Here is a 21543-nt window from a genome sequence, read left to right as displayed (position 1 = left end):
GAGAGAGACAGAGAGAGAGAGAGAGAGAGAGAGAGACTAGAGAGAGAGAGAGAGAGAGAGAGAGAGACATAGGCAAGGGAGAGAGAGAGAGAGAGAGAGAGAGAGAGAGAGAGGGAGGAGAGAGAGAGAGAGAGAGAGAGAGAGAGAGGAAGGAAGAGAGAGAGAGAGAGAGAGAGAGAGAGAGAGAGACATAGGCAGGAGGGGAGAGAGAGAGAGAGAGAGAGAGAGAGACAGAGAGAGACATAGGCAGGGAGGGAGAGTTAAGGAGGGGGCGGTTGAGAATCTGACGGCATTACGACGACTTCCTGAGAGAGAGAGAGGAAGAGAGAGACATCCTACCCTCAGTTTCCACGGTGACGGCATCCCTCCATCCTCCTCCTCCATCATCTCTCTGTCCAGCTGCTGTCGACTCGTTGGCGTCGTCAGGATGGGAGATAAAGGAACCAGGTAAGTGTGTGTATGTGTGTGTGTGTGTGTGTGTGTGTGTGTGTGTGTGTGTGTGTGTGTGTTATGATTCCTTCATATCTGCTGCTGGTTCCTCACAGAACCTTTAAAAACAGAGGGGAGGTGTGCGAGTGTGTGTGTGTTGTGTTGTGGTAACGTTATGTAACGTTCTGTCAGAACCTCTCTGTGACGTCTCTGAGCAGCATATTGATGTTTCTTCTTTTTTAAGCTGTCATTTTACTTTGAAAGGACAGATAAATGTAATCTATTACTCATCTGTTACTCATTTCTCCTCTTCAGTGTAAAAATGAATGGAAGTTGTTATTTTTCCCGAACATGGACCAGACACCAGTTCTGAGACCAGTTCTGAGACCAGTCTGTCCACTGATCACATGTCCACCCTCTGGACTGTGGATTGTCGTAGACATCGATGTGTCTCAACTTACCACAAACACACAAAAACAAACTAACCAATCAGAATGCATCTAAAACTGTAAACAAACCAATCAGAGAATGTAAACAAACCCACAAACTCTTCATGTTGACGTGATCAGCTGTTCAGCTTCATTCTGTGTGGAACTCACGTGTCTGAAACGAGTCCGTTCCGTTTCAGGAGCGTGAGTGTGTATCAGAGTGTGTGACTATTAGTGTGTTTGTGTGTATCAGTGTAAGTTTGTGTGTCTGTGGCTGAATGATGAGTGTGTTGTGTCAGTAGAATGTTAATGAGCTGAGTTAGATCACAGCAACAAACAGAGCAGCTCACACAGTCCATCAGCCCAGGAAACACACACACACACACACAGACACACACAGACTCATAGACACACACAGACACACACAGACCCACACAGACACACCCACACACACACACAGACCCACACACACACACACACTCACACACACACTCACACACACACACACACACACACACACACACACACACACACTCACACTCATACACACACACACACACACTCATACACACACACACACACACACACACACACACTCATCACACACACACACACACACACACACACACACACACACACACACACACACAAAGCAACAAGTCGTTCAGAGACGAGAGCATGTGTGGGCGGGGCCTTGATTCCCCGGCTCCACCCCACAGTCACGCCTGCACACAGTGACTGTAGATGACCACAAGATGGCAGCATTTTAGCTTCATTTCAGGAAGTGGAGACGAATCTTTCTTTACAGTGTGTGGTTAAAGTCAGGGAGAAGTGACAGAACCATCAACTCTCTGTAGATTCTCTGATGCTCTGACATCAGAGTCTGAGTCCGTCTCCAGCTGTTTATTGAATCCAGATGTGTTTGTAAAGCCTGGACGTCTGGACAGCGTTTGTGAATCTGCTGCGATCGATCAGGACGCTCTGACACCGAGGGAACACCGACTGATGATCGATACAAGATTGTTGTGTCAGCTCGCTGTCGACTGAAGACTCCCCTGATACTGAACGCCTGAGGGGGGGGGGCCTCAGACCTTCAAACCTTCCCACACTTCATCTTAAATAACATCGACTCCGCTGCTGATTCGTCTGACGTCCACAAAACTCTGAGTTTTAGAGACAACAAACCAGAGACGTGTGTGAACGCTGCTGGACCAGTTTTAGTTTGAAAAACTCAGAAGCTGAGTTTCCGATTGGATGAACAGAAACTGAGATGTTTGGAAACGATGACGTAGACGCTCAATACTTGCTGATTGGTTCTTTTCAGTCATGACGTAGTCTTCTCTGATTCGTCTCCTGTCACATGACCTCCTTCAGGAAGAGAGGAATCAGCCTCAGCTCCCAGAGTAGAACAACATGGAGAATCAAAGTGTTACTGACCCGGTTGTTCAGTCAGATTCTGAAGATACGATGATACAGCTGGGAACCACAGCTTCAGAGAACATGATGTTGGTTCCTGAAGACGGGTTACCATGGTGACAGAGCAGTTAGTGTGAGGAGTGATGAGTCTTTGTCTGTTTGAGTCCGTCTGACTGTCACTGAAACATCTGCAGAACCAGCACGACTTCACTGTGTTTAATGGATCTTTATGGAGAAAAATGAAAATGAACTCATTTTATTGATCAACTTTGGTCACAACCTGACGATGAAAACTTTTCTAGTAACTTCTACTCGAAAAGTTTAACATGAACCTTTCTACATTTGTGTTTTGAGGATTTTCCATTTCATATCTTCAGTTTAAAAATTATAAATGTCGTAAAGTGACTAAACAAACATTAACTCTGGCTTATTCGTTGTTTTATATTTGATTTGTGACTTTGGGTCGTTAACATTTAATCTCACTAATTGCAGAGATGATGGTGAGCATGTAATCGCGTGCTGAGCGAGCTCCCAGGAGTCCCGGCGGTTTCCGGTAAAACAGCGTCCTGATGCTGCTGATTGATGAAGCTCTGTTCAGGAGGAAGCTGAAAGCTAATGGAGCCACAGCAGCTAATTTATTACACAGTGGGGGGGAGTGGGGGTTGTAAAATAACGTCAGGCAGCATTCGACTGAACCTTGTGTTCTGACGTGTTCCTGACGTGTTCCTGACGTGTTCCTCACATGTTCCTGACGTGTTCCTGACGTGTTCCTGACGTGTTCCTCACATGTTCCTGACGTGTTCCTGACGTGTTCCTCACATGTTCTGCAGGTTCTGTGTGTGAGAACAAATGTCTGAGTCAGTGTCTCTGGACATGTTCTGGATCTTCTCCTGCAGCCTCCTGGTAAAATGTGTGTAACATGTCAGAGTGAGTCCATGTGAGGAAACAGCAGGACAATGTGTGGAAGCTTCCCAGTGAGCGAGTGGACGTGTTGATGAGGTTTCTAACACGTGACGGACGTGAAACTGGAAGAACACAAACATCTCAGGATGAAGAAGAGGAGCCGTACACGTAGAAGACGAAGACGTCCACTTGGAAACACGAGGAGGTTCCAGAGCTTCTGGTGATGAGGGCCGACGCCGGTGTGGATGAGCTGTGAACAATATGTTATTTATAACTTCACCACTAGATGTCAATTAAGGTCTTGCACGACAACTTCAGGTGTCGTGCGTGTGAATTTAGACACGTAAACAAGTCCACAAGACTAAAGGTCAAAGGTCAACAAATATAAAGCTTCACTGAGCGGTTTCTGTCTCTGTTTGATTTCAGGGTGTTTAAGAAAGCGAGTCCCAATGGAAAGGTGAGTCCTGATGTTCTCCATGTTAATGTAAAGTTCTGTATTCTGATTGGCTGCTCACAGTTCTAGCAGCTGATTGGATAACCTCACAGTTGTGGTCCTCCCTCAGCTCACCGTCTATCTGGGGAAGAGAGACTTTGTGGACCACGTGGACCTGGTGGAGCCCGTGGGTGAGATCTTCATTCTGAGGGTTCGTACTCACGAGCAAATCCTCATGGTCTTCTGCCTGTTTGTTGAATTTGGGATTGTTTTTCTCCTGCAGATGGAGTCGTCCTGATCGACCCGGAGTACCTGAAGGAAAGGAAAGGTGAGAATTCTAAACCCAAAACTTTACCATGTTTGTTGATGGTATGTTGTTTATTTTTTGCATGAATAGAATCTGGATGGACGGATCTTTGTTTCTTTGTTAACTTTGCTGTCCTCCTGGTGGCCGACTCAGAAAACTGCTGCTTTGAACACAGGAGACATTTTCCTCCCAAACAATCGGCCTCTGACTCTGTGACCTGTTTCTGGCTGTTTGGTTATTACAGACTCTTAAGAATAGTCAGAATACGTGAGTGTGTATTCAACCTAAAAATCCTATGTTCCTCCGACTGAGATTCATTTAGTCCAATCTTTCATTACTTATTTACTTACTAATATTTATTTTTTATTCATCTCTCTGTTTGGCCACATAATCCCTAAAAATAATGTAATCTCTCTATTCACTTTTATGCTAATGACACTCTTTCTTCATCTACAGTAAAATAATTAGAGCCGAGATCAGAGATACAGGAGGAATAGTTCTAGTCTGAAAATGTTAAAACATTCATGAATCACAGGCCAAAATATATTTATGTTTGGTTTTATTTTTTGCTGTTGTATCTTATATCAATCTTTTAGATTTATTTAGTTTATTAGTAATTAGTGGAGTTACACACGGAAGTGTCCTGGAGCCCCTGCTCTTTATCATTCAGTAAGTCTAGGATATACTTAGCCTAGCTTAGCACAAAGATCCTCACTCCATCAAAATATTTCTCAAAGTAATGGATCCTGTAACAGAAAAGGATTTTGTGTCTTTTCTTCCTCAGTGTTTGTGACTCTGACGTGTGCGTTCCGTTATGGTCGTGAGGATTTGGACGTCCTCGGGTTGACATTTCGTAAGGACCTGTTTGTGGCTAACATCCAAGCGTTTCCTCCGCTGCCGGAGGAGAAGAAGAGCCTGACTCGACTTCAGGAGCGCCTGATTAAAAAGCTGGGAGAACACGCCTACCCGTTCACCTTCGAGGTATCGAGTCCGCCGAGCTTCATCCACATCATCTGCCCAATAGGCCGGGATGATACTAAACCTGAATACAACAAATCAATACTTTGATTATACAACCTGTTTTTCTTCAAACTCAATTTCTGTTGAACAAAGAAGCTAAAGTCTAAATTGTTCATTGAAAACATTATTATGGAGTAAAACTCAGTTTTATTTTATCTTATCAACAAACGGTTCAGAAAACTCACTGAAAAAGTAATTCATTACTTTACTAATTACTCAGCAGCAAAGTAATGTGATAAAATACTTAACCTTAAATTTAAAATGCTGCTCACACACCTCACATCTTTAATGTTGACCACGTGAAGAAGTTTAGCATTAGCATTAGCCTTGTTGTGCCTGAGAAGGTCCGGGGGCAGCAGCTCCTCAGAGGAAGGACTTGTTTACCAGAGTCTGTGAACTGGATTTAATTCATATTTAATTTATATGAGAAACTGAAGCACACGATTCTTTTTTATGTGAATCGGCTTTTACTGTTGATGAGCTCAGTTCTTGAGCTGCGCTGCAAACAGGAATATTATGTCCTGATTTTAAAAAGGACAGAGAAGAGACTGCCCTAAAGATACAGATAATACAATAAAAAGTGTTGGATGACATGAGTGATATCCGCAGCTCAGAGTCAAAGATGTGTTTCCAGATTCCTGTGAACCTGCCGTGCTCCGTCACCCTGCAGCCGGGACCAGAGGACACTGGGAAGGTAGAGATGCTCACATCTTTGTGAACATTAATTATAACACCCCCTCCCTGAAGATGGTTTTTAAATGAACTCATCATCAGCTCTCATGGTAAACGGATTTCTCTCTGACCTCAGGCCTGCGGAGTCGACTTCGAGGTGAAAGCTTTCTGTGCAGAAAACGTTGAAGAAAAGATCCACAAAAGGTAAAAGTGAGTCAGTCCGACCCTGGACGGAGCAGGGGGATGAATTATGAATGAAAGTGAAATGAGTTGTGCATTAGCAGCTTCCTGCAGAGAGAGAGAGGATCACCTCACCACCAATAAAACCACAATAATCCAAACATCCACACTGAATTTAAACATCTCCGTGGTCATGAAATCCAAACGCACACGTCACCATCGTGTCACGAGGATTAGATGGTAACTGAGCGCTGTGTTGTAGGAACTCTGTGCGTCTGGTGATCCGGAAGGTTCAGTACGCTCCAGAGAAACCTGGTCCTCAACCCACAGCAGAAACTACCAGACAGTTCCTGATGTCGGACAAACCTCTGCACCTGGAGGCGTCTCTGGACAAAGAAGTGAGCGTCCTCACCTTAGCCTTTCTAGAAGAAAGAAGAAAAAATATAAATATATATCACACAAACAAGCTGACATTTCATTTAACATTAGTATTGATTATTGATTCAAACAAATATGTCAAAAGTTAAATGGTAATTTTCCGAAATGAGAATGTTTTCGCTGCTTTATCATCCGACACTAAACTCAAATGTTGTTTTTCTTTTTTGTTCTTTGTTGTTCAACAGGAAACAACTGATCAACTATTAGACAATAACTATAAGATGTATTGATAATATAGATAAATAAATATATATAGATATAAAGACAGTTAGCAGTTAGCTTGATTCCCTCCGTTTTAATTTGAATAAGATCCCATCATTAGTTTAATCAATTTAATCGTAATATAATCACATCATTAGCAAACAGAGACGTAGCTGATGAAATGAAAAAAAAAAATTTTAATAAAGAAATTGAATATAAACAAATAAGAAAGAAAGAAGACAAAAAATATAGTTATTGAAATGGGGCAAAAATATTGAAGGAAGAATATTTACGTGTTTATGTTCTTAGATCTATTACCACGGAGAACCCATCAGTGTCAACGTTCACGTCACCAACAACACAAACAAGACGGTGAAGAAGATGAAGATCTCAGGTACTCTCCTGCCTGAGTGTGTGTGTGTGTTGTGTAGTTGTGTGTATTAACGTCTGATGTGTGTTTCCACAGTGCGACAGTACGCAGACATCTGCCTCTTCAACACAGCTCAGTACAAATGTCCAGTGGCCACCGAGGAGTCAGAGTGAGTCTCGTTCTCCTTCGACAGCAGAACGTCAACGATCTTTACAGAAACAAACACATGGTCCAACAGCTGTTCACCAATCCTCAGCTCACGTGACCAGTTGTCATGGTAACGTCGATTGCTTGTCTCAAGGGTCACAACCTACTCAGGATGTTTCCAGCGACAGTTCTTTGTTTATTTTCAGTCACTATCAGCGTCCACGCATCAAAATGTTGAATATAGATGGACGATATGACAGCTCCTTAAAATGAAGCCAAAGTGTCTCGATCGCCACCTAGTGGCTGGCTGCAGTATAGGTCATAAACCCTGCAGTGTTTGAAACCAGCCTCGCAGACGCTGATGGTGGATACAAGTGCTTGAGTTTGTCCTGAGTGCAAGAGGAAAGATCATAAACCAATTAAAACTCAGTTCGTCCACTGGGGAGCAGGAAGCAGTGTCTGTAGACAGAGCGTCTTTTTCCCAAAGATTTGGATGAATTAACCGATCTGATCCAAACCTCACCTGAAAATAAATTCATCAAGAATAGAAACTGTTTCTCACACTCCTTGTTTTGGAGATTTATCATTTAATTGAAGTGTTTTATTGATTTAATGCTCAAGTTATGAAAACACAAACTAGAATCACCTCCTCAATCTAATCAGTTCATCTGTGAGTCTCAGGGAAAGTTTGCACCAAAACCAAAGAACTTCTTGAAAGCGTTCTCACGTTCACAACGATGGAGCAGACGGATGACAATGCGTAAAGACTTCATGCCTCTGGCCACTAGGTGTCACCGCCACGGAGGAACGAACACATGAAACTGACTCAACATAAAACACGACTACAAACGGAAACATCCTGATAAAATATCGTTTTATGTTTCCTCAAATGTCCTGTCCTGCTCGTCAGTGACGTCGTTGCTCCCAGTTCAACCTTCTGTAAAGTCTTCACCCTCACACCGTTTCTCGCCAATAACCGAGAGAAAAGAGGCCTCGCTCTGGACGGGAAGCTGAAGCACGAGGACACCAACCTGGCGTCCAGCACACTGTGAGTCCAGCTCACCTGCCATGTCCTCGCGGCCTGTGGGAGGGGTTTAAAGTCCTGATACAGCTGTTACAACCGAGCAGTGCGATTGGTCGAGCTGAATATGTTGTGTGTTGAGCAGGTTGAGAGAAGGAGCCAATAAGGAGATCCTCGGTATCATCGTATCGTACAAAGTCAAGGTGAAGCTGGTGGTGTCTCGAGGAGGGTCAGTGCCTGAAACTCATCATTTAACTCAAGTCACGAGTAGAAACTCAAACTGAGAAGCTCAACGTGTCCCCTGTGTGTTTCAGGCTCCTGGGAGACCTGGCGGCGAGGTAACGTCTGATCCTCACCACGTCTGATCCAAACACTGAGACTTACAGAGGGACCCTGAACGCACCACTGATCACTTCAATGACTTTAATACAAAACTTGTGTTTTTCAGCGACGTCTCAGTCGAGCTGCCGTTTACATTAATGCACCAGAAACCGTTAGAGGAGAGTTTGTACAGAGACGGTGAGGACACACGGAGACACACACACACACACTGAGACAGACACACACACACACACACACACACACACACACAGACACACACACACACACACACACACACACACACACACACACACACACACAGAGACACACACTGAGGCACTGACACACACACACAGATTATTCTCACAAGGTTATTTCTCGTTTAATCTCATAACATTTCTACCTTGTTTCCTTGTTAAAGGTACAGTTTGTAGAATTTAGTGACATCTAGTGGTGAAGTTTCATGTTGCAGCTGAACCCCTCCAAACATGACAGAGAACCTGTGGTAGCTTCAGTTGTCATAAGGTTTAGTTTGTCCAGTCTGGGCTACTGTAAAAACATAAACGTAAATATAAAGTATTCAGATATAAAGTATGTAAATATAAAGTATTCAGATATAAAGTATGTAAATATAAAGTATTCAGATATAAAGTATGTAAATATAAAGTATTCAGATATAAGGTATGTAAATATAAAGTATTCAGATATAAAGTATGTAAATATAATCTCTCTCTCTCTCTGTCTCTCTCTCTCTCTGTCTCTCTCTCTCTCTCTCTCTCTCTCTCTCTCTCTCTCTCTCTCTCTCTCTCTCTCTCTCTCTCTCTCTCTCTCTCTGTCTCTCTCTCTCTCTCTCTCTCTCTCTCTCTCTCTCTCTCTCTCTCTCTCTCTCTCTCTCTCTCTCTCTCTCTCTGTCTCTCTCTCTCTCTCTCTCTCTCTCTCTCTGCTCCTCTCTCTCTCTCTCTCTCTGTCTCTCTCTCTCTCTCTCTCTGTCTCTCTCTCTCTCTCTCTCTCTCTCTCTCTCTCTCTCCTCTCTCTCTCTCTCTGTCTCTCTCTCTCTCTCTCTCTGTCTCTCTCTCTGTCTCTCTCTCTCTCTCTCTCTCTCTGTCTCTCTCTCTCTCTCTGTCTCTCTCTCTCTCTCTCTGTCTCTCTCTCTCTCTCTCTCTGCTCTCTCTCTCTCTCTCTGTCTCTCTCTCTCTCTCTCTCTCTCTCTCTCTCTCTGTCTCTCTCTCTCTCTCTGTCTCTCTCTCTGTCTCTCTCTCTCTCTCTCTCTCTCTCTCTCTCTCTCTCTCTCTCTCTCTCTCTCTCTCTCTCTCTCTCTTTTCCTCTCAGCTGCAGATGAAGCTCCGGTCGATACAAACCTCATCGAGTTTGACACAAAGTAAGTAGAGTTCACTCTCTCTCTCTCTCTCTCTCCCCCCCTCCCTCTCTCCTCTGTGACCTGATTGGCTCGTCGTCCTCGTCAGTAACCATGACAGCAGAGTGTTTCCTCTGCAGCATTAATGTGATGGACTCGTCTCCAGAGTCTCTGTCTTAATGTGTCTTAATGCCTCAGCAGCAGGAAATGAGCAGCTCTGCACTTTTCATACGTAACAACACATCGTGATGTGATGAGCTGCAGCTTTCAACTCATCCTTATCTATTCTGATTGTTCACAGTGGAAACGTTTCAGCCTGATTCATGCTTCATACTCGAGGCTACGTCGTAGCTTCACACGGGGCCGAGCATTCCCCCGAAACACCAGTGGCAGTAGATTTTCTGCATTTGTTTACTTCAGAACAAGACTGTTGCTAAGAGGATTGTGTTGGAGCTGAGAGATGTAGAAGAGCAATTCTTTTTTCTAAATAACTGCAACAAAGAAAATAAAGACGTCTTCCGTGTTCGCTTCTTCAACTCAAAAATGGCGCTGAGTCTGCCGGAGATGTAACGCTACTAAGCGGACCAATCACAGCTCTTGTTGTCTGTGTTGTTGGCATAGTTACATTTCTGGGGAGGTGTAGCGCCTGCGCACGGCGCTGCGCACGATGAAGGCTCTGCGCCGATGCAGCGCTCTGCGTACGATGCAGCGCTCTGCATACGATGCAGCGCCTATGACGATGCAGGGTCTGCGTACGATGCAGCGCTCTGCCTGCCGTGTAGCGCTCTGCGTACGATGCAGCGCTCTGCGTACGATGCAGCGCTCTGCGTACGATGCAGCGCTCTGCGTACGATGCAGCGCTCTGCGTACGATGCAGCGCTCTGCGTACGATGCAGCGCTCTGCATACGATGCAGCGCTCTGCGCACGATGCAGCGCTTTCGCACGATGCAGCGCTCTGTGACGATGCAGCGCTCTGCGTACGATGCAGCGCTCTGCGTACGATGCAGCGCTCTGCGTACGATGCAGCGCTCTGCGTACGATGCAGCGCTCTGCGTACGATGCAGCGCTCTGCGTACGATGCAGCGCTCTGCGTACGATGCAGCGCTCTGCCTACGGTACACGTCTACACGTAGGCTACGATGTAGCTTTGACGCAGAAGCATGAATTGGGCTTTAGTCTCTTCACTCAGTGATGAAACAAACAAACATGAACTCAAATCACAACAAATGAAAGTTGAGCGTTAGATAGTGGTTGGTTGCTTAGTGACAGAAAATAGTAGGAAGGATGAATGTGACGATAACTTGTCACCTGATCCCATGTTGACTCTACTTCCTGTCGAACATTCAGGTTACAATCACATGACTCTGTTCACGTCCACACTTCTCCAGTTTCACAGTGAATCTGACCTTTGACCTTCATGATGTTTGTGTTAAGATCAGTCACATGACCACGTCCATCTCACGTAAATCTGCCTCCACACCAACATGACATCACTGACCAATACGCATCAGCAGAGCACAGCAACAACCAATCAGAGCCAAGAACTGAATCACATGTGATGTCTCCTGTTCATAAACACATTTTTTATCAACCAGTCGCTGGTTTGAACAGATTCACATGTTACTGGTCATGTGATGTAAACAGGAAGTAGATTGTCTTGCTTAGTAACAGAAACTCCTCTGAAGGAGGAGCAGTGAAGGTGAAGAGTCAGAGCAGGGACGACGAGGTGGAACTGTTACTGACAGGAAGTGTTAGAAACAGGAAGTGTTACTGACAGGAAGTGTTAGAAACAGGAAGTGTTACTGACAGGAAGTGTTAGCGACGCTTTGTGTTCACCGCTGGTCGTCGAGTCACGTGACTGATAAGAACCAATCAGGAAGAGAACGTGTCATCGTTTACTAAAGTCTCAGTTTCTGTTCAGACTCAAACACAAACCCAGAGTTTTCAAACTGAAACGAGATCAGTTCACACAAGTCTCTGATTCAGAGGCTGGAAACTGCAGCAGGCGTAACCATGGCAACAGTGATGAGTTTTACCTATAACGTATCAGGGTGGGCGGAGCCTCAGATTCACAGTGATTCCTGTTCTCACTCGTCTCTTTTCTTATTTTTAATCAATCAACATTCAATCCCCCCACCCCCCAACCCCCCAGTGATGATGACATCATCTTCGAAGACTTTGCCCGCCAGCGGCTGATTGGGCCAAAAAACGATAAGGACGAAGACGAGGAGCCGGTGGACTCGCCCAAACTCAACGACAGATAAAGACGAGGAGCATCAGCGTCGCTGCCGTTGGTAGTTGGAGCTGCCGGAGGTCACGTTTAGCTGTAACAGTCTGGACCCTGTCAACATCTGGCGGTGGCGTGTTATTGTGTTCTCGTTCATGTTCGTCTTCTCTGCGTCCTGCCGGGGTGTAAAATGCTAGAATACCACAGACACCAGTCCTGCTTTCAGACGAGCAGCTCTCCACTACTGGGCTGATGTGTTGACGCGGCAGTGTCGTCGTCGTGACGACGGCTCGTAGCATGCCTCACTTTGTTCTACGTGTTTCCATTAGGGATCGAACAGGAGTAACGTTGTGTTCAGATTAGTTTCGATGTGTCGTACCAGAGGGTCTTTGGTTGGCGTGGGACGATTTGCCACTTCGAGCCACAACATGGACGTCAGCCTCCAGAGGCAGAGACATCTGAGACGTCCCGACTTGCTGAGAGGACTTTGAAGTATCCGATCAGCTGACAGGAAGCGGAGGCCTCCTTTGCATGAAACTTCATTTATTAATGTTATGAATAATCAAACTTTATTGACGATGGTTAAAGGAACAAAGGTGTGTATGTGCTTTGATGTTTTTATGTCAATCATTTTCCAAAACATTGTCAGTTTCAGACGCTGCGTTCACTTCGACGAGCAGCAGCTGCTCTTATGTGTCATGAAATGAATCGTTCATGTTCCAGGTGGAATCTCGTGTCCCTGAGTTGACTGTGAACGCATCATGGCGACCTCATGGTGCTTCGGTTGAATACGTCTGTGGTGCGCCCTCTAGTGGAATACTCCAGTAACACAAGTAATACACGAGAGTACGTGAACAATTACACTAATGAAGCATAATGTTCATGAAAACATCCAGTTTATCTGAGGCCTTAAACCTCTGTGTTTTATTCTGAAATTTGTTGGATTCATGTTGTTGAATTATTCTTTAAATTTAGATTTAAATCAATTTAAACTGGATTTTATTTTGACAAAGTTAAGCTGCTGGTGTTTTTAATTTAACAAAGTCTCCAAACACTTTTGAACTTAAGACGTAACGTGTTAAAACTTTATTTAAAAGAAACTGTGAATGTTTTTGTCAACTTGTGATATTTGTAACGTTTTCACAACGTCTCATTGTTTCTGTCCTAGTTGTCATGACAACCTGTCGGATTGAACTGATAAGTGGTTTGGAAAATGATGTTTTATTGATGATAAAAACAGAATGGTCCTTTGGAGAAGAAATATTATTGAACATTTATTTTACAAAACAGAAGTATATTTGAACCTTCAAAATAAAACGTGTGAAACGTCCCTTTGTGTGTGTGTGTGTGTGTGTGTGTGTGTGTGTGTGTGTGTGTGTGTGGCCCAAACACAGGACAAAGATCCAAAACTCACAAAATAGTGTAATTATTTCTAAAATAATTTTCATTGGCTTTTATTTTGAAAGGGCCAAGAGGACAGCTGTGTACATCTTTAATAAAAAGACGTTTGTGGGTAAAACCTTTTCGTTTCATGGTGGATCATTCTTAAAGAGTTTTAACCGAAATCTATTTTTTAGTAAAGATTATATTTATATTTTTATTTTTCTGTGACGGATGAGATCCGGGTCACGAACATGAACGTCCACAGTTGAATGTTTTAACGAGTCTCAATCGATCGTCTTAACTTTCTGCTCGAGGATGAACCTGCTGCGTGACTCTGTCGCCCCCTGCAGGACAGATTCCATGTGTTTGAGGTCATGATTGGTTGAGACGACGCAGCTGAAGCGTTTCTTCGTCATGTGACCGTGTCAGAAAACAAACTTTCACATGATCATAAAGAACATGTTTCCTTTAAATGACTGATGTGTGATTAACCTTTAAAAAACTTTGAGTGAAGAAGTGAAAACATTTATTGATAACATTTTACGTCACGTGTGTCTTTGTCCTGAAGGAAAAACTTTAGTTTCCGTTAGTTTCTTTTCTCTGAGTTTAAAAATCCTTAAAAACCCTTTTCGTATTTCTTTAGTCCGAACGCCGTAGATGACGGGGTTGACGGTGGCAGGGAACAGAATGTACACGAGTCCCATGAAGGTGTTGACCTCCGTGGGAACGTGGATGTTGAGGTTGTGAGAAAGGAAGGTGACGCTGCCCACCAGGTAGAAACACATCATGACGATCAGGTGAGTGCCGCAGGTGTGAAACGCCTTCCAGCGGTCCTCACCGGCCGCCGCCGCTCGTAAGACCACGCTCAGGATCTTCATGTAGGAGAGGATGATGAGCGAAATGTCGACGCCCGCAAAGCAAACGATCACGACGAGGCCCACTGTGCTGTTTTTCTGCGTGTTGTCGCACGCCAGACTCACCAGCGCCATGTGGTCGCAGTAGCAGTGCCGGATGACGTTGGAGTCGCAGAACCACAGTGAACCTGCCAAACCGACCAGCGTCGCCATGATGGAGCCGCTGCGGACCAGAGTGAAGAGCAGCAGCTGCACGAACATAGAGGAGTCAATGATGTCAGCGTAGCGCAGCGGGTGACAGATGGCCACGTAACGGTCCAACGCCATCGCCAGCAGCAGCGTTGACTCCACCGAGGACAGGAAGTGAGTGAAGAACATCTGAGTCAGGCAGCCGGCCAATGAGATCTCGTTCCAGTCAAACAGGAGGCCGAGCAGCGTGTTGGGGATGATGGCGGTCACCACCAGGATGTCGACCACGCAGAGCGTGCAGATGAGCAGGTACATGGGGCTGTGCAGACTCTCAACGCGACGGATCACGTGCACCAGCACAGAGTTTCCCAGCAGCACGGACACATACGAGGCAAAGAAGGGCAGCGCCAGCAGGCGGCGCTGTCGCTGCAGCTCTGGAAAACCTCGGAGCACGAAGGTGTTGTGGGAGATGTTCCAACTCGGTGATGAATCCAACATGGCGGCAGCTTCACCTGAGACAGGTTAGACAGAGAGAATTCAACACTGACGCAAACTAACGAGCAGGAAGAACAAAGCTTTACAGTTTGTACTCATTGTATTGAAACTGACAGATAATATTTATATAATAAGATTCATCACTTCTGTGTGAAAAGCTAACGATGTTTTATGTTTGTGCAACAACAACATAAACACATGAAACAAACAAACTGTTTTCTCACGTGAATCAAAATGAACAGAAACAAACAAGCAGCTTTATTTCCCCAGTTTTTACAACAACACAGAGAAAAGTGAGATAAGATTATTTCACAGTGTCTGTTGTGGTCACATGACCCTGTGTGTGTGTGTGTGTGTGTGTGTGTGTGTGTGTGTGTGTGTGTGTGTGTGTGTGTGTGTGTGTGTGTGTGTGTGTGTGCGCGTATTTTGGTTTCATGGCACTGTATATAAAATATTTTGTATATATTTATATAAATTTGTAAATATAACTTATAATTTCTGTTTAGAGAAAAAAAAGTTTAAAATCTATAAAAATATTTTTGAGTCAAAACATTAAAACATGAAAAATAAATATTGTTTTTTGTTAATGACAAAAAACATTACACATTCAAATAGAAACGTAAATCAGGTCAATATTAGAATATAAAAACATGTTTATAAACATTGTACTTCAAATATTTGTCACAACGCAGAAATAATGATTTGATTCCTCATCACATGAAAATACTGAACTAATGAAGAACATGTGATAAAATCAAAATTCAGATAAGAAAAGAGTGAAACATTAAAATCCTTTTTAACGACATGAACATTGTGGTCAACAGAGAAACTGAGACTGAACATCTTTAACAACCTTTAAATCTTTATCCTCTTTTAAGAGTCTTTAGTGTTTGAAACATTTTTAACCTAGAATAATCTCTGAGGTAAATCTAAATTCATATTTTAAAAATGTTTTTTTCCTGATTAACTTTTTACTAATTTCAGAATATTTAGTTTTTAATCTTTTTCACATTTTTAAACACTTTATTCTCATATTTCTGCTTTTATGTTGTTTGATCTTTTATGTTGTTTGATCTTCAAACTGTTTAATTGTTAATTTATTTTTAACTCGTAAAGCAGCTTGTAACTGTTTTATATAAACTTTATTATCATGATTATTATTGTATCATCATAACAAAAACTCAAAATATTAAATACTCAACTAATTTCAGATGTTTGAGTAAATGAAAGAAACTTTTGTTGATTTTTAAATTAAAATAAAAAATAAATATACAACAGAAATACAGCTGAAGATAATTTACTATAGAATCATTAAATATTTTCAGTTTTGATGTAGACGATAAAACGTTGCGTTCAGTATTTTTCTCAGTTTTCATTGGAAACAAAGGAAACAAACACGGTGAAAATGCTCTTACCTGCTGTCGTCCGGCTCTTCACCCCCTCCGCTCGTCTTATAGCTGAAGTCCGAACGTCCCACAGGAGAAATGACCCCGAACACAGCAGCGCACCGATTGGTCCAGAAAACCAAATTAGACTTGAGAGGAGAAATTCAAGTTGAATCCATTTCCTGTTTCCTCCTGACGCCTCGTTTGTCTCTTTGTTTCTGCTGCGACGTCCATGTTTACGTTATAATGTTATTATGTTGTGATGTCATTTATTCACTCGTAACTTTATTTAAATTTAAAAGATGTTTCTGTCATTTCAGGTCGTTCTGGTCTCTCTGGTGTTTGTCCCAGTTCCGGATCCGTTGGTTTGAATCAGTGATTTAATGATACTTTCTGTTGCTGCGGCTCCTCGGTGATAATTGGCCCCGAGGCCCAATCAGAGCGTCGGGTTTCCCTCCGAGGATTGTGGGATTAATTATGAGCTGTGGGTCTGTGGTGCGTTCAGGGACTCTCAGCTCTAATCAGGCGCTTTAACAGATAAACACTGACAACACATCACTTCCTGTTTGTTTTTCTCTTGTTAATGATTTAAATCTCTCTGATGAAGATGATGTCATCTTTATCATCCTCCTCTGTTCACGGCTTCCTTGCACATCTGCTTCTCTGCCAGCAGGGGGCACAACAACCTTTGGATCTGATTCCACTGACACTTGAAGTCACCTGGCCGCTGCGTTCAGGGCCAGGTGATATGAATATATGATTTTAAATTAAAGTAATGTTATTTGTTTTCATTATTATTATTTTTATTATTATACAATTGTTCTTTTTTTACATTTTTATTCTATGATCATATTTTACGATCATGTAGAAAATATCTATATTAAAATGTTTCTATACAAATTGTGAACATGTGATATGAAAACAATACAGAAACACACACAGAATAAATGTTTTCAACAAGATGCATATATACATTTATATGGTTTATTGTTTTTACTGAGCTGTAGCGCCCCCCTCAGGACACATGTTGCCATCAATTGAAAACATGAACAAACAGGAGAATTTCATGTTGTGGGTTTTTTGTCGTAAACGTTATAGTTGTTTTTGGCACGAAACTATTTAAAAACAAATTTATTTGAAATGTTTTTTATCATTTAGATAAAACTCATCTCTGTATTGTATGAAGTTGATGTTTGATTTTAATTTTTAATAAAATATAAAAACTTTAGCTGAGATCTGCGACGCAGCGACGGAGTGTTAGCATGTTGACGATGTGACGTCGTATCTCCGAGGTTCTGACGCCGTAGATGATCGGGTTGAAGCAGCTCGGAAAGAGCAGATACATGATGCTCAAGAAGATGCGAACTGACGCAGGGAGACTGTTCCTGATGCGATACGACAGGAAGGCCGTGAGGACGATGGTCAGGCTGACGGCCATGACCACGATGTGAGTGACACACGTGTGAAGAGCTTTAACGCCTGATGTCCCTGAACGCATCACGGAGCTGAAGATGACCACGTACGAGGTGATGATGAAGAAGAAATCCACCACAGCAATCAGACTCACGGAGATCAAACCCACGATGCTGTTGGCGGCCGTGTTGCCACACGCCAACTCCACCAGCGCCATGTGCTCGCAGAAACAGTGACCGATCACGTTACTGAGGCAGAAGGACAAGTTTCCCGCCAGAATCACGACCAGCGACACCATGAGCACGTTTCTGACCACGAGAGGAATTACAAAACACAGAAACCTGGGTACAGACGTTCGTTTGTGGTAGTAGAGCGGCGTGCAAATGGCAAAGTATCGGTCCACCGCCATGCAGAGCAGCAGAGTGGACTGAAGAGCTCCGAGGAAGTGGACGGAGAACATCTGGACCAGACAGCCAATCAGAGAGATCCCCCGCCAGTCAAACAGGAAGTTCAGCAGCATGTTGGGGACAAAGAACAGCGGGAGGCCCAGGTCCACGCACGCCATGGCGGCGATGAGGAGGTACATCGGGGAGTGGAGGCTCTTCTGGGACATGATGACGTACAGCAGCAGAGAGTTCGCCACCAGCGACACGACCAACATGACGAAGAAAGGGAGGAAGAGGACGGGCCTCAGCGCCCCGAGGTCATTGAAGCCTCCGAGGACGAAGTGATGGTGGGAAGAGACGTTATCGCTCAACGTCTCCATCGTCTCCTTCGTCTCCTTTGTCCTCTCATCCGACAGCGTCCTGCTCAGTCTGTCTGAAAAAACGTTTTATTTAAATTCACTGACGTCTTAGTTTGTTAGTGAACGCAGCACACGCGCGCACACACACACACTGATATTTGAATGAACACTGTAACAGTTACTGAGCAACAGCGCCCCCTGCAGCCACACAAGGTGATAACTCTGTGTCTGATGAAGTGTTTTCATGTAAAAACAAAGTTTATCAATCTCTTGACTGAGTCGTCCCTCTGGATATTACCCATGATCCTCTGCTTCCTGACCCTGAAGAGCTGCAGCTGGAACAAATCCACCAAACTCTGTTCAGAATTCTTCATGTTTCAAAGTTTCCTGCTGAATATTGGAGATAAACTCTGGTTGTTAATAACTTCAGAGTGTTTCTAACTGATCTCAGTTCAGCTTCACTCTTCAGCTGCAGCTGGTTGTGACAGTTGAAGCTGACTCTCAGTCAGTTCTTCTCACAGGAGATGGAACCCACTCAGCAGAGTCACAGAGAACAGACGCTCAGGGAGAGAAGGAGGAAACTTTGTCATGTTCACACTAAACATCAGACTCACTCTCATCCAGCTGCTGTTAAAAGGTCAAATTTAAATAAAGCTGAGTCAACACTTTGACCATTGACCAACATGAACCCAGGTCCTGGTTCTGGTTCTGGACCAGCAGAATAAATACATGTTCAGTTTCAGCAGAACTTTTATATTTGATTCAACATGATGTTGAACATTATATAAAACATTTAATTATCTGATAGATGAATCAACACAACAGGAACTAAAGTATATACACATTTTAAACTGTTTAATTTTGTGGAAATTGTATTTTATGGTTTTTATTCAAAATCGTATTTACTTTAATTTAACGTTTTTAATTATATTATTATATTATTTGAACATACTTACATATAATAATAATAATAATAATAGTAACAATAATAAGAAGAATTGAATAACATTACAAGGCTATTTACACATTCAATTATTCACAATGTATCATAATATAATATAATATTTAACACACTGCACACAGATATAATTATAAATTCAATTATGAAGCTTCACTTTTAAAATAAAGTAAAATTATTAAATCGAAAATTGTAACTTAATACACTTGATATTAAATGAATGTTCCATATTTTACATTTTGAGTCTCATGTTTTATTTCTGATTCTGATCCAACAACATTTATCTTCTTCAAGTTTAGATTCAGATGACGAATCTTTTAGTTACTAACTGACTCTTTTAAAACAATAAAACTTTAAATCTTTAAAATGATAAAACTGTAAATGTTTAAATATTTAAATCTCAAATATTAAAACTTTAAAACTAACCTTTTACAACATTAAACTTGTTTAACAATTATTTGAGCTCTGACATGAAAATGTCACTGACGTCTAAAAACCTGAACTGTTTAAACTCAGAAAAACTAAACAGTCGGATTTTAACATTTAATAAAATCCTGTATTTTGTTTATTCAATGTGTCACAGAACAAACTCACAGCTTCACCTGTGAAATCTGAGAATTTAAATCCTAAAAAAGGATTTATCTCTGAAAGAAAAATCAACGTGTAAATAATAAATTCACCTGCTGACGTTTGTAGATGTTTCTCATGTTTCTCCTCAATTTTCACATCGAATTCACAAAGAATCAAAAGTCAACAGAGATTAAAATTATCAAAATGTTTCAAAATCATGTTGAAATAATAAAATGTCATTTAAAAAAGTCAGATCTAGAAAACGCTCGTCAGACTGAAGGTTTGTGAAGAAGAAACCATCAGCAGCTGTTCGATGTTGTCGTTCCGACTCTGCCCCGTCGGCTCTGAAACTCTCGTCTTTCACTCTGCGGAGACGAAGGTTGAACTCACACAAAGTCCCAGAGAAACAGCGTCACACAAACTGAACCACACAAACTGAGCCACACAAACTGAACCACACAAACTGAGCCACACAAACTGAACCACACAAACTGAGCCACACAAACTGAGACAAACAGCCTCGTCGTCCACAGATGATTTATTCTCTTTCTGGAGAAATAATCTGTCACACGTCACATGGATGAAATCATGTGATTCAGGGCGTCGCGTCACTGGTGACGACACGAACATGAAAAACAACTTGACACTGAAGTCTTCAACTCGCTGATGTTTGTTCAAGTGTTTCTGATCAGTTTGGTTTGAATCAGTTATTTGATGATATAAAAACATGCTGACTCAGGGTCAGGTCGAGGTCGAGCAGGGGTACAGTCGTCGTCTTTATTTTCTCCAACAAGGATTTGTGTTTGAGTTTGAGAGACGTTGCTGGAGCGCTACTGACCCACTTGTGCTCATAGAAGGAATAAAACAGACGACGTCAGTAGACCAGCGCTTCACAGCAAATATACTTTACAACAACTGTGTTCCACTGGATCCCCTGCGTTCATACGATAACATACGATAAGATAAGATTCTCTTTATTGATCCACACACCAGGGAAATTCAGTTCATCCCACATGAAGAGGATCAGCTGCTCAAGAGACAAAGTAGGTTTTGTTCTAAGCAGGAGAGACTTCAGGTTAAACTGTTTTTAGTTTTATCTTCAAAACACAATTGTCTTTTATTTCTTCATCTTACTTTACTGTAGTTTTGTGTAGACGTGTGTCAATGACTAACGTTCATTCAGCTCTGTGTCTTTGAATATGTCTGAAGTTAGGGTGGGACAGTGTTTTTACCTGGTATATGTATATTTGTATCTTTCAGTCACTTGGACGAAAGCAGTCTGAAAACTCTCAGGCCCTCCACCGAACCCTCCAGGAGAACGAGGCTCTGAAGGAGCAGATCATCTCTACTGACTCACAGCTGTGTCAGACCAGAGACGACTTGGTCACCATGGACAAGCCTGTGGACACAGCAAGAGCCAGAGTGGGAGAGTTGGAGAAGGAGCTCAGGGAGACAGAGGAGAAGTTGTCTGCTACGCTGAAGTAAAACTCCTGACCCAGCAGAACACTGAGCTTCAGGTACGTTACATCAGATCATTTTAGATTTGAATTATATGGATTGTATGTTTGTTTCATGTCCAAGACAAACCTGGACCGGCTCTAACTATAAGCTTTATCGTAAAGGAAGGGTTTAAGCCTACTCTTAAACGTACAGATGGTGTCTGCCTCCCGAACTGAAAGTGGA

The 21543-nt window shown here is 42.7% G+C and overlaps 4 protein-coding genes across 5 annotated transcripts in view; 2 read left to right on the top strand and 2 right to left on the bottom strand.

Annotated features, from left to right (window-relative positions):
* LOC118106630 (collagen alpha-1(I) chain) overlaps positions 1 to 21543 on the top strand; it is a 688934-nt gene that overhangs the window by 128647 nt on the left and 538744 nt on the right.
* arrb1 (arrestin, beta 1) lies at positions 290 to 13387 on the top strand. Of its 2 annotated transcripts, none has more exons than XM_035154110.2 (16): positions 290 to 447; positions 3603 to 3633; positions 3740 to 3800; positions 3893 to 3937; positions 4701 to 4897; positions 5571 to 5630; positions 5745 to 5812; positions 6051 to 6186; positions 6737 to 6821; positions 6894 to 6966; positions 7855 to 7992; positions 8111 to 8194; positions 8280 to 8303; positions 8414 to 8484; positions 9622 to 9664; positions 11794 to 13387. In XM_035154110.2, exons 1-16 carry the CDS (start codon positions 428 to 430, stop codon positions 11903 to 11905), a joined length of 1248 nt encoding a protein of 415 aa, XP_035010001.1. In that variant the 5' UTR covers positions 290 to 427; the 3' UTR covers positions 11906 to 13387. The 2 variants fall into 2 exon arrangements, with proteins under 2 accessions (XP_035010001.1, XP_035009998.1); XM_035154107.2 differs by having other exon boundaries at positions 9616 to 9664.
* Positions 13745 to 14807, bottom strand: or55e1 (odorant receptor, family 55, subfamily E, member 1). Its single transcript, XM_035154118.2, has one exon. It carries the CDS (start codon positions 14790 to 14792, stop codon positions 13797 to 13799), a length of 996 nt encoding a protein of 331 aa, XP_035010009.1. The 5' UTR covers positions 14793 to 14807; the 3' UTR covers positions 13745 to 13796.
* On the bottom strand, positions 17220 to 18451 carry LOC118106007 (olfactory receptor 52K1-like). The gene has a single exon (XM_035154119.2). The coding sequence runs from the start codon at positions 18351 to 18353 to the stop codon at positions 17400 to 17402; it is 954 nt and encodes a 317-aa protein (XP_035010010.1). The 5' UTR covers positions 18354 to 18451; the 3' UTR covers positions 17220 to 17399.

Source organism: Hippoglossus stenolepis, chromosome 4 (genome assembly GCF_022539355.2).
Source record: "Hippoglossus stenolepis isolate QCI-W04-F060 chromosome 4, HSTE1.2, whole genome shotgun sequence".
Lineage (NCBI taxonomy): Eukaryota > Metazoa > Chordata > Actinopteri > Pleuronectiformes > Pleuronectidae > Hippoglossus > Hippoglossus stenolepis.
Note: the sequence above shows the minus strand (reverse complement) of the source record. Positions and strands in the feature narration are given on the sequence as shown.

Excerpts from the sequence above, each read along its gene's own strand:
- arrb1 (XM_035154107.2), top strand. The coding sequence starts at position 428 with ATGGGAGATAAAGGAACCAG. Across the intron at positions 7,993-8,110 it reads AACCTGGCGTCCAGCACACT|GTTGAGAGAAGGAGCCAATA; the intron begins GTGAGTCCAGCT and ends TGTGTTGAGCAG. Across the intron at positions 8,195-8,279 it reads CTGGTGGTGTCTCGAGGAGG|GCTCCTGGGAGACCTGGCGG; the intron begins GTCAGTGCCTGA and ends TGTGTGTTTCAG.
- or55e1 (XM_035154118.2), bottom strand. The coding sequence starts at position 14,792 with ATGTTGGATTCATCACCGAGTTGGAACATCTCCCACAACACCTTCGTG.
- LOC118106007 (XM_035154119.2), bottom strand. The coding sequence starts at position 18,353 with ATGGAGACGTTGAGCGATAACGTCTCTTCCCACCATCACTTCGTCCTC.